At 40.4% G+C, this 14,834-nt stretch overlaps 1 protein-coding gene across 5 annotated transcripts in view; it reads right to left on the reverse strand.

Annotated features, from left to right (window-relative positions):
• The window catches only part of obsl1b (obscurin like cytoskeletal adaptor 1b), a 33,844-nt gene that overhangs the window by 6,891 nt on the left and 12,119 nt on the right, over positions 1-14,834 (reverse strand). For 4 of the 5 annotated variants that reach the window (XM_031875039.1, XM_031875043.1, XM_031875042.1 and 1 more), the window contains 19 exons: positions 14,211-14,495; positions 12,392-12,667; positions 11,431-11,709; positions 10,961-11,236; positions 10,433-10,708; positions 9,258-9,518; positions 8,543-8,818; positions 8,171-8,443; positions 7,238-7,513; positions 6,865-7,140; positions 6,368-6,643; positions 6,014-6,289; positions 5,620-5,889; positions 5,265-5,531; positions 4,855-5,124; positions 4,020-4,286; positions 2,657-2,923; positions 1,908-2,020; positions 795-948 (listed from right to left, as the gene is read on the reverse strand). In XM_031875039.1, the coding sequence (XP_031730899.1) occupies positions 795-948; positions 1,908-2,020; positions 2,657-2,923; positions 4,020-4,286; positions 4,855-5,124; positions 5,265-5,531; positions 5,620-5,889; positions 6,014-6,289; positions 6,368-6,643; positions 6,865-7,140; positions 7,238-7,513; positions 8,171-8,443; positions 8,543-8,818; positions 9,258-9,518; positions 10,433-10,708; positions 10,961-11,236; positions 11,431-11,709; positions 12,392-12,667; positions 14,211-14,495 (4,914 nt within the window). The remainder of the gene's footprint in view (positions 1-794; positions 949-1,907; positions 2,021-2,656; positions 2,924-4,019; positions 4,287-4,854; positions 5,125-5,264; positions 5,532-5,619; positions 5,890-6,013; positions 6,290-6,367; positions 6,644-6,864; positions 7,141-7,237; positions 7,514-8,170; positions 8,444-8,542; positions 8,819-9,257; positions 9,519-10,432; positions 10,709-10,960; positions 11,237-11,430; positions 11,710-12,391; positions 12,668-14,210; positions 14,496-14,834) is intronic. The other variant, XM_031875040.1, reaches the window with a different exon arrangement.

A 14,834-nucleotide genomic window follows, 5' to 3' on the forward strand; every position in this document is an offset into this window, starting at 1 on the left:
ATCTGGCCTTGTGAGTACATGGTAACTGTTACCATTATCCAACCTGGCATTACTAAACTAACTCCACTGGAAGTGTTGCCATTCTGTGAATTTATCTAGCTACTGTGAATTGCCTGAAAGCACTCTTTCATAGTACTTTTTCACAGCAGCATCAAAGTGCAATGTCATGCAGGATACAAGCAATGCTAAAGTGAATCCATTCATTATTTATTTTAATAATTACACCATTGATTTTACTGTTATGGAACGTCAAAATGTCTGCCGGTCTCTGTTCTTCATTTCCCTGTTTTATGAGATTTATCTTAAGTGTTATTTTACCGCAAATGTGTATCTGTGTAGATTTGAGATTGAGTCTAATTTCAAATTTCTGAGTCACCAGCAACTGCATCGCTGATGAGCTAGAATAGCTCATGCATGCTATATGTTAAAAGGTTTGTGAGGGAATGAAGAAAGCAATTGTGTCATTTGTAAGTAACTGACAACACATGAAGTAAGCCACATTACTGACAAAGTGATGTAAAATAAACTAAACATACAGTAGTTTACTCGGCGAACACCTCTATGTCTGCTAGTTTAACGAGTAATGTGTCTGACACCATTGCTCATAACATTGCTACAGTGTGTGTCAAGTCTGGTGGTTTGTCGTAGGCCTTCATTGTTTTAGTACTTTACCACATTGTACATCTTTTTTTATGTACGTAGTTCTGTTGAGAAATATTACACATCTTCTGCCGACCACTATGAAACTAAAGCTCCTCGTTTGTAGTTTATAGTGTTTGGACAGCAGACTTTACCGTACACCTCCACAGTGCAGCTTGTTGTAACATCTCCAGCATCGCAGGTGTAAATGCCAGAATCACTGACATTACATTTCAGGATCTGAAGAAACCGTTTCCTTCCCATTGAATATATGCGCAAGTCCTTGCCTCGCTTTACCTCGACCCCATTCTGAAAAGGATAAAATAAAACCTCTAATTTAAATATTAATCATCATCAAACCACTGAAACTGTATCTGATGCATTCTTATCGAATGAAATATTTAAAAATATATTTTTTTTTAATTGAATTGTTCTATATATTGATAAACACAAAGTTAAACACATTTTATTTTAAAATTTGGAACAAAAAATTTCAAACGCTTATTTATTTATTTTTCAAGATTTTGGCTGTTCAGAGAGTTTCTCTAGCTTGTGATATTTAAGGTGTCCATCAAGATTATTAAGCGCTTTGTGTAAATGATCCAGCATACTTGTAATCTTGTAAAAACGTGTAAACCTTAGGCTTGGTGTTTTCTTAAGGCTGTGTCAATCTTGTACCATTGGCTACATTATATGGGCCGGTGCTTTTATTTTGAAAGAGTAATGCCGGTAAGAGAAAACGATGCATGTTTGTCATTTTTGCTTAATTGGAAAGTGAGTGTGTGTGTGTGTGTGTGTAAGCTAGCAAGGATGCGTTGGCTCAATGTACTGTAATTTCAGTCATGTTAACAAGCAAAACTAGCATTCCTTGACTTTGCTAAGCTTATCTGAAGTCTGAAGAAGTGCTCTCCTATGGAAGTGTATTGCAGTAACCACAGTATATGTGGCATGCTTGAATTGGAATAGTTGTAGTTGCATTTTATGTGTGATTTAGTTATGTATTGTGTTGACTGTAGTTTAAAAAGGGACTAATTATCAGATCAGAAAATATATTAATATGTTGATTTCTTTTCTTTGTTGCTCTTATTCACGGCATGTTTTTGGAGCTACAGTATCGCCAATAAGGTATGATAAGCTTTGGATATGCATTTTTTTTTCATTTTTTAAAGTCATAACATGTCTAACTTTATCATAGATTGATTTGGCTCTGAAGTTTTGTAAAGAAAATCCTAAATGTTTTTGGTAATGGACAAAAATCCAACACTTGCCTTCATCCATTTCACATCAACGTTGTGTCTTGATAGCTCACACTCCAGAGAGATTACTGCCCCTTCAGGGAATTTCTGATCCTCCAGTTTTCTGAAAATGGTCAATGGGGGCTCTGGTGGAGAAAAGGCAACCTTAGATAGGCAAGCAAAAACATTTTAAAATGTCCCCAAAAACAATGCACCAAAGTATAGGGCCTACGTGTTGCTGCTCAAAATCAAATAAGCTATACGGGTCAGTTATGTGGACTAATTTACTGCAATGACACTTTCATCCTATTGTCGTCACCAGCGTTTCAACCCCGAGCTCAAAGGCATGATGCATAGGGACTTGGCATGTAGCGGATTATTTTACAGCATGAGGTTAAACCAGCACCTGACAGACAAGAGTGAACAGAGCTACCACTTTTCATTTGGTCATGCTAGGCTACTTGCATGCTCCTTTGTAACGTGAGCAGGGATAAAGCCAACAAAAGTAGAGCCGTCACTCTATTCTGTTATCATGCATCAACTGGTTGGCATCTGGTCTACTTTTTTTTTTAATTTTACATATTATTTTGGTAGTAGTGCAGTGTAGTTCACATGGATTGTGGCATTGAAAAGTTACAAATTAGACCTTTTAGTATAGTTTTGACAACACTACGGCCTTTTAACCTCAAAATTACGTGTACTAGTTACTCATTTGAATTAAACACATAGATTGATGCAGTTATATTGCTACTACTGTGAAACCAAACATCTAAATGACCTACCCTTCACAACGAGCCTTGCAGATGTCTTCAAATTCTCCACACAGAAGGTAAAGGAGCCAGTGTCTTCTACTGATAGGTTAGAGATGGTGAGGCTGTGGACTTGTCCCTTGGCGCTCATACGGAAGTGATTCGTTGCCTTAAGCTTGATTGCGTTTCTCATCCAGGTGCCTGGAACATTGGGATGGGAGAGCTCCACCTCAAAAGATGCCGTTTCTCGCTCTGTGATTTTAATGTCAGTCAGCCTTCTTTTGATTGTGATTTTCCGAGCTGTAAAGAAAATAATAGAGTTGTGTGAAAGGCATCGCAGTACTCTGCAGGTACATTTATTGCTCTCTATTGTGGCCGTTTTTTCGTGTTGGTACATTTCGGTATAATGAAAACTGAATATTGGTTACAACAGAGGTTATGTTTGAAAGATTGGCCTTAGTAACAAGCTCGTTCATTCCACTTTAACACTGAGCAGAAAACAATGTCCATTTTCTGTTACAGAATAGGCTCGGAGTCTGTGCTGTACACATCAGTCTGCAGTTAAACAATACAAGCGGGCACACAATGACAAGCCAATAGTTTAGTCATTTGAGTATGGGGCCTAACACAAAAGCCAGCTTAGAAACTGCCAACATTTTTCACTTATTCTAACAGTCGAGCATTCCCTGTGGAAAAAAGGAGTGTTTATTTTGGAGATCTGATGACAGCAACCTTAGTTTTGAAGGCCAGGGTGTAAATTTAGATGCAATGAGAGGAGATCCAAATTCATAGGAGGTGCCAACAGCAGCCTGAAGTCCTGACTTTCCCATTCCTACTACCCACGCTAGTGTTGAAAGAACAGCCTTTAATTCACCCACTGGCCTGTGGTTCATGGGGCTAAGAAATATAAGACGCATGCACAAAGAAAAACAAGCACAAGTACATCTTAATCACTACAAGATGCCGGTTTTATGGTGTGTAAGGCTCGCTACTATAAATACATGTAAGTGGTGCTGGTTCATAGGAAAATGTTACTTTGTTTGCTAAAGATAATTCTAGTTGTTGGAACGGTGGCATCTTAACATGTTGTTTATCAAGCACTTCCCTTAAAACTGCGATCTGATTTCCCTTTGGTTAGGAAATCATGGGGGCTTGATCGTTCCTGTCAATACACATACCCGGGTCTGAAAGTCAGCCTGGGCTTTAGGGCTGTCACCTGTTGGCTGCCATCATGCTCCTGTACAAGTGCCACCCTCGTCTCCAGTCACTCAAATTACTCTTACTCAGTTGACTTTGCCTTCACAAGAAGTAGCGGTGGAGGGTGTGCAGGAGGTGGAGTCGTCGGCAACGGCGGTAAACAAACAACAGGGAATAGTGACAACACATGCACACTCACGTTCCACTGTGAGCTGGGCTTGCGTGCGGTCATGGAGGGTCTCACAGCTGTAGGTGCCGCGGTCAGACATGGCCAGTTTGTGGATGGTGAGACTGTGTTTTCGACCGTTGTGTTTCAGGGTATTCTTGGCCCCAGGGTGGATCAGTACCCCCTGCCTCATCCACTGCACCTCTCCCGAATCCAGACTCACCTCCACCTCTAGAGTTGCCTCACTGTACTCTTCAGCCTCAACTGGTGTCATTTTGTTGGTGAAAAACACCTGTTGTTCTGAAAATTCATTTAGGGAAATACAAGATGGCAGCATCTGTCATGTCGGCGATTTTGGTACTTTTATATTATAACAGTATGTGTATAAATTCTTTGTTAATTCTACACAACAATACTCTGAAGCCACTCCAAGACAAAGCAAAAATACAATATAGACCAAAGAAAAATCTGCAGAGTAATATTGCAAGTTTCAGCACATAGTGCAAGCAAAAAGCTTGAGGGAGCCAGAGGAGTTATAACAGGAGAAGCTACTAAAAGCTAGCCTTCAAAGGCACCTCTTTAAAAGTTTAAACTTGTCTCAAAGGGTCACTATGTGTCACAGATGGTTATTTATCATACACAGTAACAGCCATTACAAGTACATATGTTTACATCACTCCAGTGCTGCTCAAAACTGTTCATAGTTAAAAATATGGTAATATGGTACCAGAGATATATGAGGTTATTGAACTGTAAATCGTCATTAAATGTTGTCACTTCTGTGTTTCATTAAGACCTATGTATATGTGTGTGTGTGTGCGTTTGTTGTACTATAATTATAGTGTGACTGGATCGGACAATAACTCACCTTGAATCTGGAGTTCTGCCTCTGACACCGAACCCTCTGCATCAGCTGTCACTCTGCCGCTATCTGAAACCATGCAGTTGTGGATGTAGAGCATGTGGCATAGCCCGTTACTTGAAATGACCGTACGCTTGGTCAGAGCTACTTGCTTGCCGTTTAAGCGCCACACCAACCGGGTGTCCTCTGGTGAAACCACACACTTAAACACCGCATCTTCTCCTTCACAGACGGTGATGTTACGAAGGTCCGCTATGAACTCGACAACACGGAGAGCTGAAGGCAAAGCATTTAGCTGAATTAGACTCATTGCGATCGAAACATTGAAATGACACATGGAGTGGTTTAAACTTTCATTTATAAGACATGTTTTTTTTCCTCTGACCTGCCTTAATGTGTGATTTGAATTGACTTACTTTCTACAGTGACAGAAGCTGAAGTCCTGTCATCTGTGGATTCACAGGCGTATTCTCCAGCATCTTCTTCCACTAGTTGGTGGATGGTGAAGCTTCGCTCTCGGCCTTGTGCCCTTATTGTGTGCTGACGGCTTGGAGAGATCTCTTGCCCATCTTTTAGCCACTGGACATCTCCTTTGGGCTTGTTGATCTCGCATCGTAATATAAGGCTACTGCCCTTCAGAGACACAATGTTCTCCAGTGGTCTGATGAATTTCGCCTTCATTTCTGATGAGTAGAATGAAGAAATATGATGTCAGAGATGTTAGCTTTGTGGAAATTGCTGTCACATTTAGTTTGATTGCCACATTCTTACCTTTGACTAAAAGACTGAAATACATCTCGTCTGTCTTGACGTCACAGACATATTCTCCAGAATCTGACAGCTGCAGGGGATTAATGGTGAGCTTGTGGGTATTACCCTCACTGGAGATGTGAATGTTGTCCCCGTTCAATAGTTGGCCATCTTTCAGCCAACGAATGTTCGCTCTTTCTCGGCTCACAATGGTGCACATTGTAACACTCTCATTTTCATAGGCTGAGAGGTTGTTGCTCGTTTTTTTATTTTCGAACTTGACCGTGGACTCTGAGAGGGAGATTTATAGAGAAGTTACTTGTTAATTCTGTGTTCAAATATGGAACAATACGTTACTCAAACGGAAACTACAGAAATTGATCTAAAAAATGTTTCAAAGTCATTTAAATCTTACCTTGGACCTCAACAATTGTTGTCAGTTTGTCATCGATGGCATCACAAATGTATTTTCCGGAGTCTGAGGGCCGAAGTCCAGAGACAACAAGCTTCCTCACAAGCTCATAGCTGTTGATCTTTATACGAGTGTCTGGTTTCAAGACCTCGCCATTCCATAACCACTGAACGGTGGCGTTCGGCCGAGACACCTCACACTCCAAAATAAGGTCATCTCCTGCCACCAGGATGTGATGCTCCGGGTGGCCGGAGTTTCCAATGATCTGTACTTGAGGCTCTGAAGATAAAATACTGTGCATTATTTTCCTTCCGAGTGAAGGAAAGATGGATAACATTTACACAGACCTGATAATACCTTTGACGGTGATGTAGAAGACCATCTTATCATCCACAGCATCACAGGTGTACTCTCCTGAATCCTCTAGCCCAGCATTTAGGACGACCAGTGATCTGAAGACGCCTTGCTCTTCGCTACAGTATCGCTCAGTGTCATCAATTAGCTGATTGTCTTTGTACCAACTGACTGAGGCATTGGATCTCGACAGTTCACACACTAGAATAATGTCATCTGATACTAAGAACTGCTTTTCTGTTTTTGCGTCTGTTTTTCCAAGAATCTTCACAGGCAGCTCTGAAAATGAACAAGAAAGAACATATTTTTATTGGATCAGAAAATCCTTTCTATGCATAATCCATAGTGCAAAGCACTGATATTTTGTTTTACTTGTGCTCAGTAGTTATTCTCTAAGTATTTGGATGAAGTTAATGATCTGGTTTAAAGTCTGGATCTTGAGTGCACCACATACAGAACTCATCTTTCGGGAGTTCTATCTTTTAAGTACAATAACCTACCTTGTACTTTTACATGGAAATCCATCACATCATCCTTTGCATCGCAGACATATTGCCCAGCATCTTCCATTGTTAGTGAGTGAACAGTTAATTGACGCATGACGCCATCCTCAAGGATGGTGATATTTCTGGAGTCTTCTACTTCCTCCCCGTTCTTCTTCCAGGTGACCTCTGCATTCGATCTTGAAACCTCGCAGTCTAGAACAAGAGTGTCCCCGGCCACTTTGTCTACTCTGCCTGCCATCTTCCTTAGACGTACAAAACGAACAGGAGGCTCTGTGCGTTTAGAAAATGTTGTGTTAGAAATGGACTAACACCGACAGAGCAACACATTTAGAGGATCTACTTTTTTCCATTCCTTAGTGTCCCTTACCTGCTATGTTTACAAAGAATGTCATGGAGTCATCTGCGGTATCGCAGACGTATTCGGCGGAATCTTTGACAGTAGTTTCCGGTATAATAAGTCTTCTGTAGACGCCATCCACCTCTAGGATAAGGTTCCCATTCTCCTCCACTTCGAGTCCGTCTCGATACCAGCGCACCACTGCATTGGGCCTGGAGATCTCACAGCTCAGTACCATCCTCTCAGAGGCCTGTTGGCACAGCTCCATTTGGGACTGACTTGGGGACACAATCTGCACTGGAGGTTCTGAAAAGGGGCGTTATCACCCGATTTAGTCACCACTCATTAGGCTGATGTATACTACAATAGAATAGCATTGTTTCCTAGGTGTCAAGTGGATGCATATATTACCTGCAGGACTGACTTTACATACTTGACATCTTGGATCATGGATGAATGAGTTAACCCCTAACTTAAGCAATATTAAAGGCGTTTATGTTTCAAACTAAGTGCTTGTTGTCAGATCATTGAATAGCGTCTGAAACCTTCTCCCCACCTTTGGAATGTTAAAATTGGTGGGTCTGCTGCGGACAATTTTCTTTCCAAAACTGATAAAAAGCATGCCCCCTTCTGTCAGTTTAAAACAAAAATGCCCTTGAGGAGAGACTGTCCGCAATTATGTGTTGGTTGGTTGGCTGTTATCCCTATTTGCACAATTCACAGCATTTTATCCTTTTCTATGATGGCAGACGTTTTAACCAATCTTCAATGTGGCGATTCAGAGCAGATACACTTTTGTCTTTATACATGCTCCGATGAGACTGCAGAAACGTGTTTGTTTGAAGCATACTGATGCCTTATATACCACAATCTACTCATTGCGCTGTTATCTGTTATTGTTTTGCTGTGATACATATTTATATGTATGTGCATTATTACTGTATGTAGTATCAGAGATTTTACCTGTAATACTAAGGTGAAAGAATATTGAAGTGTCGGCTGTATCACAGACGTATTCTCCAGAATCTTCCACTCCACTGGAAACAATCTTCAGTCGTCGATAAGGGCCTTCAATCTTGAGCTTGATGTTCTCGCTCTCCTGCAGCTTTTGACCATCTTTGAACCAGCTGGCGAGACCATTTGGACGAGACAATTCACAGCTCAGAATAATTTCCTCGGGGACATGACGGTCAAGGTGGACATCCTCCTTGGGGTAGATTATCAACACCGGAGGTTCTTTTGGAAGAAGAATACATGGAATTGAGACATTGTTCTCTGTGAGTGGATGTATGTGATTTTTTCATATTGTGAGGATTTTCACAACTATTTCATTACCTCGTATGTTAACTTTGTACATGAGAATATTGTCTCCTGCACGGCATGTGTATGTGCCTGTGTTGGACAGTTGGGCTGAGTCTACTGTCAGATTCCTTTTGGTGCCCTCTGCTTGCATTGTGATATTGTTGCATGGTTGCATTTCAGTTCCATCTTTGTACCACTGGACAATGCCGTCAGCCCGTGATACTTCACAAGACAGAACAAACTGTTCTCGTTCCGCAACACTCTTGAAAAGGTCCTCCTCTCGGGTATCTGCAAATGTTACCGGTGGCGCTGCAGAAAACGGTACACAAAAGAAGTAAGTTGTTGCTCTAATGTACTGTTCATAGTTTATGATTATGCATGCAGTAATTGTGAGATCAGGTTTTCACAGCTTAGACATGCTGATTGCAAGCCTTGCCATCTGGAACACAACTCCTTAAAGATATTATAATGATCTCTGAAGCTAAGTGAAAGAATTAAATTAAGCAGTGCATTGACTTAATGCAGTTACCATAGGTGTGTTGGAAAAACTAGTTGACTCATGAAAATACATGCCATGAAATGTGAAGCACGTATATGAGAAGCGACAAAATTAGGACAAATTTGAAGTCAGCTATGATGAATATGATGATGATCAGGTTTCGCTTCCTTCTTGGATATTAGAGGTCATGATGAAGGTGTAAGACTCCACAATGGACACATCTTGCCAAGAAAAAGCTTAGCATATCACCTTTCACCTCCACATAGAAATCGTTGAAATCTGAATCATCATTGGTTTTACAACTGTACACTCCAGAGCTTGAAGACGTGGCCGACTTCATAGCCAGTGTCCTCTTATTGCCCTCTGAATCGATGTTTGTTCCCAATTTTTGCGAGAGTTTTATTCCGTCCTCGCACCCGGAGGTGTGGCCTGTGTGGTCTGCGATCTCACACTTCAGATTGATCAGACTGCCTGCTTCAACAGATTTGCTCCTCTCAGCCTCTGTAACAGCTGAGAATCAAACTGGGGCTATAGGAATTTCAATTCATGGAACAGTAATCAGATTTGCTATGCCATGTAACACTTGGATTTACAGGCTAAAGGCTGTAAGATGTACTGTTTTACTCAAGATTGAACAGATGGGTTTTTAAATTGTTTGGAATGATAACGTTTTTGCCTACACAGGGTGACGGTGACAACAGTTGCAAACAATCATGGACTCAAATGCAAACAGTGTGCCAGCAAAAGGAGTCATGTAGGCCTCAACCATTACTACTGGACTGAGCAGTTAAACTCTTTTTAGCTGCTAAATGCTCCACAAGTTTCACCATAGTTAGCTAGTTGCTAACTTTGTCAGTCTCAACATGCTGGCCAAATAGCATACACTGTGCTCTATTTGCTGTACAGTCTATTTATCAGAGCTTTTATAGTGTAAAATTATAGTGTACTGCATCTGGAAACGGGGTTGATGAGAGCAGCAAGTCTGAACCAAACCTTAAAGCTGCTTCTTGTAAAACCAAAACAATGTGTTTAAAAGCACTACAATGCTCTGTGGAATTTGGGGAAATTGCAGAGTAAGGTGGTAACTTGCTGTGGTCTGTTATTTTGAGAGACCCCTTTCACATTAAACATAGTAATTTAATCCATTGTCTATATAATTTTTGATTTGTGTAGTTTTAAGATACAGTTTTACCACCATGCTCTTAAAGTCCAGTCTTAAAGGGCCTTGAAGCATTTGCTTGTTAGGGCAAGAATGACATTGATCTATATACCTGCCACGGCTTTAACAAACAAGAAGCAATATTGAAAGTACATACTTATCAGTGCACCTCATCTTAGAATATACGCTATAAAATCGGTTGGTCTAGTAGCCAAGTGCTGAAATAAGTTAGTGATTCTGACAAAGCTCAAAAATATTGGATCACCTGCAACATCCACCTTGTATTCTATATGGTCGTCTGCGGCATCACAGCTGTACACACCAGAGTGTCTGACTTCTGCTGATGTAATAACCAATGGTCTCAGTTTTTCTTTTGCTTGGAGTTCATATTGACACTTTGGAAGTAGCTGTTCTCCATCCTTGTGCCAATAGACCTGGGCAGTTTGCTCTGAGACTTCACACTGCAGCTTTATTGGGCAGCTTGCCTCCACAAATTTGTTTCTTGCGATCTCTGGAAGTGCTGAAAACCTCACAGGTGAGGCTGGAGGGTGTTATAAGATTTGTATATCTATTGTTAAGCTGTCAGAACATCATTTAAAATGTAGTGTTCATCATCAACCTTGTTGGTTATTCTAGCATAGTATATACAGTATGCAGCTCTGTGCTTTCAGACACTGTTACAAAAAACTAAATTAATCTAGCTGAAATTGTGGAAAAGAATGGGTTAAGGGTAACCAAGGAAATATTCATATCACACCTGGAAGCTAATTAACACTGAAAACAAGAAAATCACCTTCGACGTCGACATGGAATGTCACAACATCATCAGCGAGGCTACAACTGTAGAGGCCAGAGTCGGAGACCTTAGCAGAATGGATCATTAGTTTTCGCAGGCTTCCATCTCTTTTCATATCGAGGCCAGTTTTGCTAAAGAGCTCCACCTCATCTTTAAACCAGGAAACCTGGGCGACCGGGTCTGAGACCTCGCACTGTAGGATAATTGGACAACCCATTGCAACCATCTTGTACTTTTCAGACAGTGGGATTGGCATGATCTGTGGCAATCGGCCTAAGAGAACGACATAACAAGTGTTTTGGAGAACAGATGAATTCACAACAGTAGACAAAACACACTGTCCAGCCAGCCATACCATGTTCTCATGAACATTCAACACAAAGCAAATTTTGTTCACCACTCAAATCATAGCGTAAGATGGACGTGGTATGTTTGATAAGAAGATGGTAAGGATGGAATTGAATCACCTTCTACGTCCAATTTAAATGTGATGGTATCATCTGATGTTGAACATTCATAGGTGCCACCATCTTTGTTTTCAGCTGAGTGGATGAGTAGTGTCCTTGTAAGACCGTCTGACTGTATTTCCACATTGTTTTGCGGTAGGAGCTTCAACCCATCCTTGTACCAGTCGACATAAGCAGAACGATCGTGAGAGAGTTCACAGCTGAGGACAATTGGAGAACCTTCTTGGACAGACTTGCTCTTGTCACTCTCTTGAAGCTCTGAGAACTTCACAGGTAGAGCTGTATGTTTCAGATATTGCAAAAAGAGTGTCTTAATATACTCTATAAATGTGATTTTCTTGAAGTAATTCAATATCCAACCTACTGTATATTAAATAAAGAATTTCAAGAGAAAACAACATAACATACAACATAAACACAACCTGCTTAACAAGGACAATAAGTAAAACACAACATTGTACAGTTGGATAAAAAGCACATGACGAAAACCACATGTAAGATACAAACAAGAAAGTGCCAAAATATTTGTTTATAATAAAGTATCCAGTTAGTGTCTTTAATGAAAAAGAGCAAGACACAAAACGTTAGCTTTCTTAAGATATTGGACATGCATGAGAAGAAGATGCATTGTGAAGCTGCACGATTTAATAAGCCATTATAAAAGAAGACGTCCTTTGTTATCTGATTTCACTTAGTTAACAATGGGCACTATGATGACGTGTGACAGGGAGTTGTTTTTCTTTAGACAGACGTAACCGATCATGCGATAACAAAATTAACAACAGATTTAACTGTTTCAGAGGCAATCTTTTGCTTTGCTTTTTGAGAAAAATAGTTGACCAAATTAAGAAAGCAGAAAAATGTCTGTCTGGTGATTAGATAGACTTGACGTAATCACCTGCTGTTACAGTTAGTTCGCCGTGCAAGACAGTGAAAGCACAACAGAGTTTTTGAGCATCACCTTTTACTTCCACAGCAAACTGGATGTCATCATCCTTTGACTCACAACGGTATACGCCACTGTGAGCCTGCTCTGCCGATGGGACAACTAGACTCCTCAAACTTCCTTCTGACTGGATGTCCACTCGGTTTTGAGGGAGGAGCTTTGTTCCATCCTTGTACCAGCTGACCTGTCCCGTGGGTTCTGACAGCTTACATTGTAGAGCAATGGGAAAGCCTGCCATGACCGTCTTTTGCTGGTCACCCTCAGATAAAGCTGAAAACTTCAGAAGTGGAGCTACAGGATCGAATGTAAAATAGAATTGGTCAATAAAACAGATATTGTTATTAACCAAAGGAAGCAAAGCACAACCCTGACGCTAAAGGCTTCAGCAGCACATTCAACCAATATAAATGCATGCAAATCTTTCATCCTACCCAACAATTTTGATTTAGTATGTATTGAAAAATAGGTAGCTTTCAAATAACCCATTTAACCTGTTCTAATTTTATCTTGAGCTAACTGAAAACCTCCAAAAAGTTAGCATCAACAGCTCATCTGACTGTACCAAAACAGTTTGCTTCTACTGTCTATTCTGGTAGAGATTTTAGGAAATTGAGCCTTAAAGAGAGGGGTACTGTATCTTCAGGACATGTTTGATCCACTGACATATGCCAATCATGCGCCATAGAACGCTCAGGCCTCATCTCTTATTTAAAGTACAAACTACAAACCAACATTTGTAAAGCGCTCAAACACCTTCCGAAAAAAAGACATATAGAGCTTTATGCTAAATGTAAAAGTGTAAGTAAGCACTTTACATGAACGACCTTGCGAGCTAGATTACCAGCTACGCTCAGACATAGAAAAAGAGAAGCAGATGGAGCTACACTGTCTCAGGTAAGGTTTTACCATGACTAAGTGATTACTTTGATTTATAATGTCATAACTAGGTAGGTTTTAATGAGGGGCTTACTCTATCTAAGGGACATTTGATATAGAGGTAGAATGGAGCAAGAGAGCAGAGATTCTGCCATCTTTTACAACTTATATGGACACTAAAGCTATTTCTATTGTAACAAAGTAATTATAACACTCATACACTGTGTTGTTGGTTTGCAAGCTGCACAAAAAAGTAGCTAAGATATTTTTAGGGGCTGATATAGGCGCGTCCGCTTTAAAAACATCTTGGTTAAGCAGGTCAGGCCTAATGGCGTTGTGCACCTGTGATAACGCAACCAATCGTATGTGATTACGGAAAACGCGTTCCTTCGCTTGCTTTAGCCTACACCAAATTATTGCAACATGAGATATGAATCCCCCCCTTCACTCTCACATATATTGTAGCTCTCTCACAGGCCAACAGCTAACTAGCTAGCAGGCCCTACCACATCTACCAGCATCAAAAGAGGAATGAAGTGGTAAAGAAGTAAACCCTGTGTCTTGCTTGGTTTGATTGGCTGCCTTGGCAAAGTGTGACATTGACGGTGTGTGAGACTTGGTGCCTGACGTTTAGAAACTAAAGTTTTAAATACTTTGTGACCTACAAACTGCAAGAAACACTTGTGGGGCAACACAACCTAAAAAAACACACTCAGGCCCTTAGTCTGTACAGATATGCTAACTTTACAGTTGCATCCAAATACTGCTAAAGGGAGCAAATGAAGATTTTATGTTTTAAACTCTGTGGCAGTGTCTTTAATTGTTGTTGGAAGAGGTCGGTTGTAAACATCCAGAGTAATAATGAGAACTTTCTTTTTCATAAGCAAAGCAAGTGTTTGGATGCACTTGTCCCTGACTAAAATGTATTTGCAGAACAGATGAGAAGAGCTTATGTCACCTTCAACATCCACATGAAACTGCATTGCATCATCCGTTGTATTGCAGCTGTAAATCCCTGCATGAGACGGCATCGCTGACTGGAAAGCCAGTGTTCTTATGGAACCCTCTGCCAGCATGTCTTGCCCAGCTGCTTCCCGTAGATTTATTCCGTCCTTGTACCAATTAACTTGAGCGTTAGGATCTGATATCTCACATCTCAGCACTATTGGCTCATCAACTTCAACAGCGTTGTTCCTCTCAGCCTCACAAAGTGTTGTAATTCTCACAGGTGGAGCTGGGGATGCTTGAGGTAACATCAAGAGAAAATTGCATCACTATTACGGACTACAACAAAATTGATCTTTCAAACAGAAGAGCAAAATGTCAAATCAAGATTAGTCATGCCAATAAATCTTAGAGTTAAAATCAGTAATTATAAAAGACACGTCTTCATGTTATTAGTAATCTAACAAGAGGTATCTTTGGTTAGACTTGAGATAACTAGGCATTCAAGTTAGGATTTGAAGATAATGTATTTACTCTTTTCCCTATCTTTAATATTCCTCACAGACCACCCAAGCTCAAACTTTTACACTGACTATTAAAGTAGTTTTAGTATGAAAAAAATAAAGTAAATGTAGAA

This window comes from Anarrhichthys ocellatus, unplaced genomic scaffold (genome assembly GCF_004355925.1).
Source record: "Anarrhichthys ocellatus isolate YVR2014 unplaced genomic scaffold, GSC_Weel_1.0 scaffold86, whole genome shotgun sequence".
Classification (NCBI taxonomy): Eukaryota; Metazoa; Chordata; class Actinopteri; order Perciformes; family Anarhichadidae; genus Anarrhichthys; species Anarrhichthys ocellatus.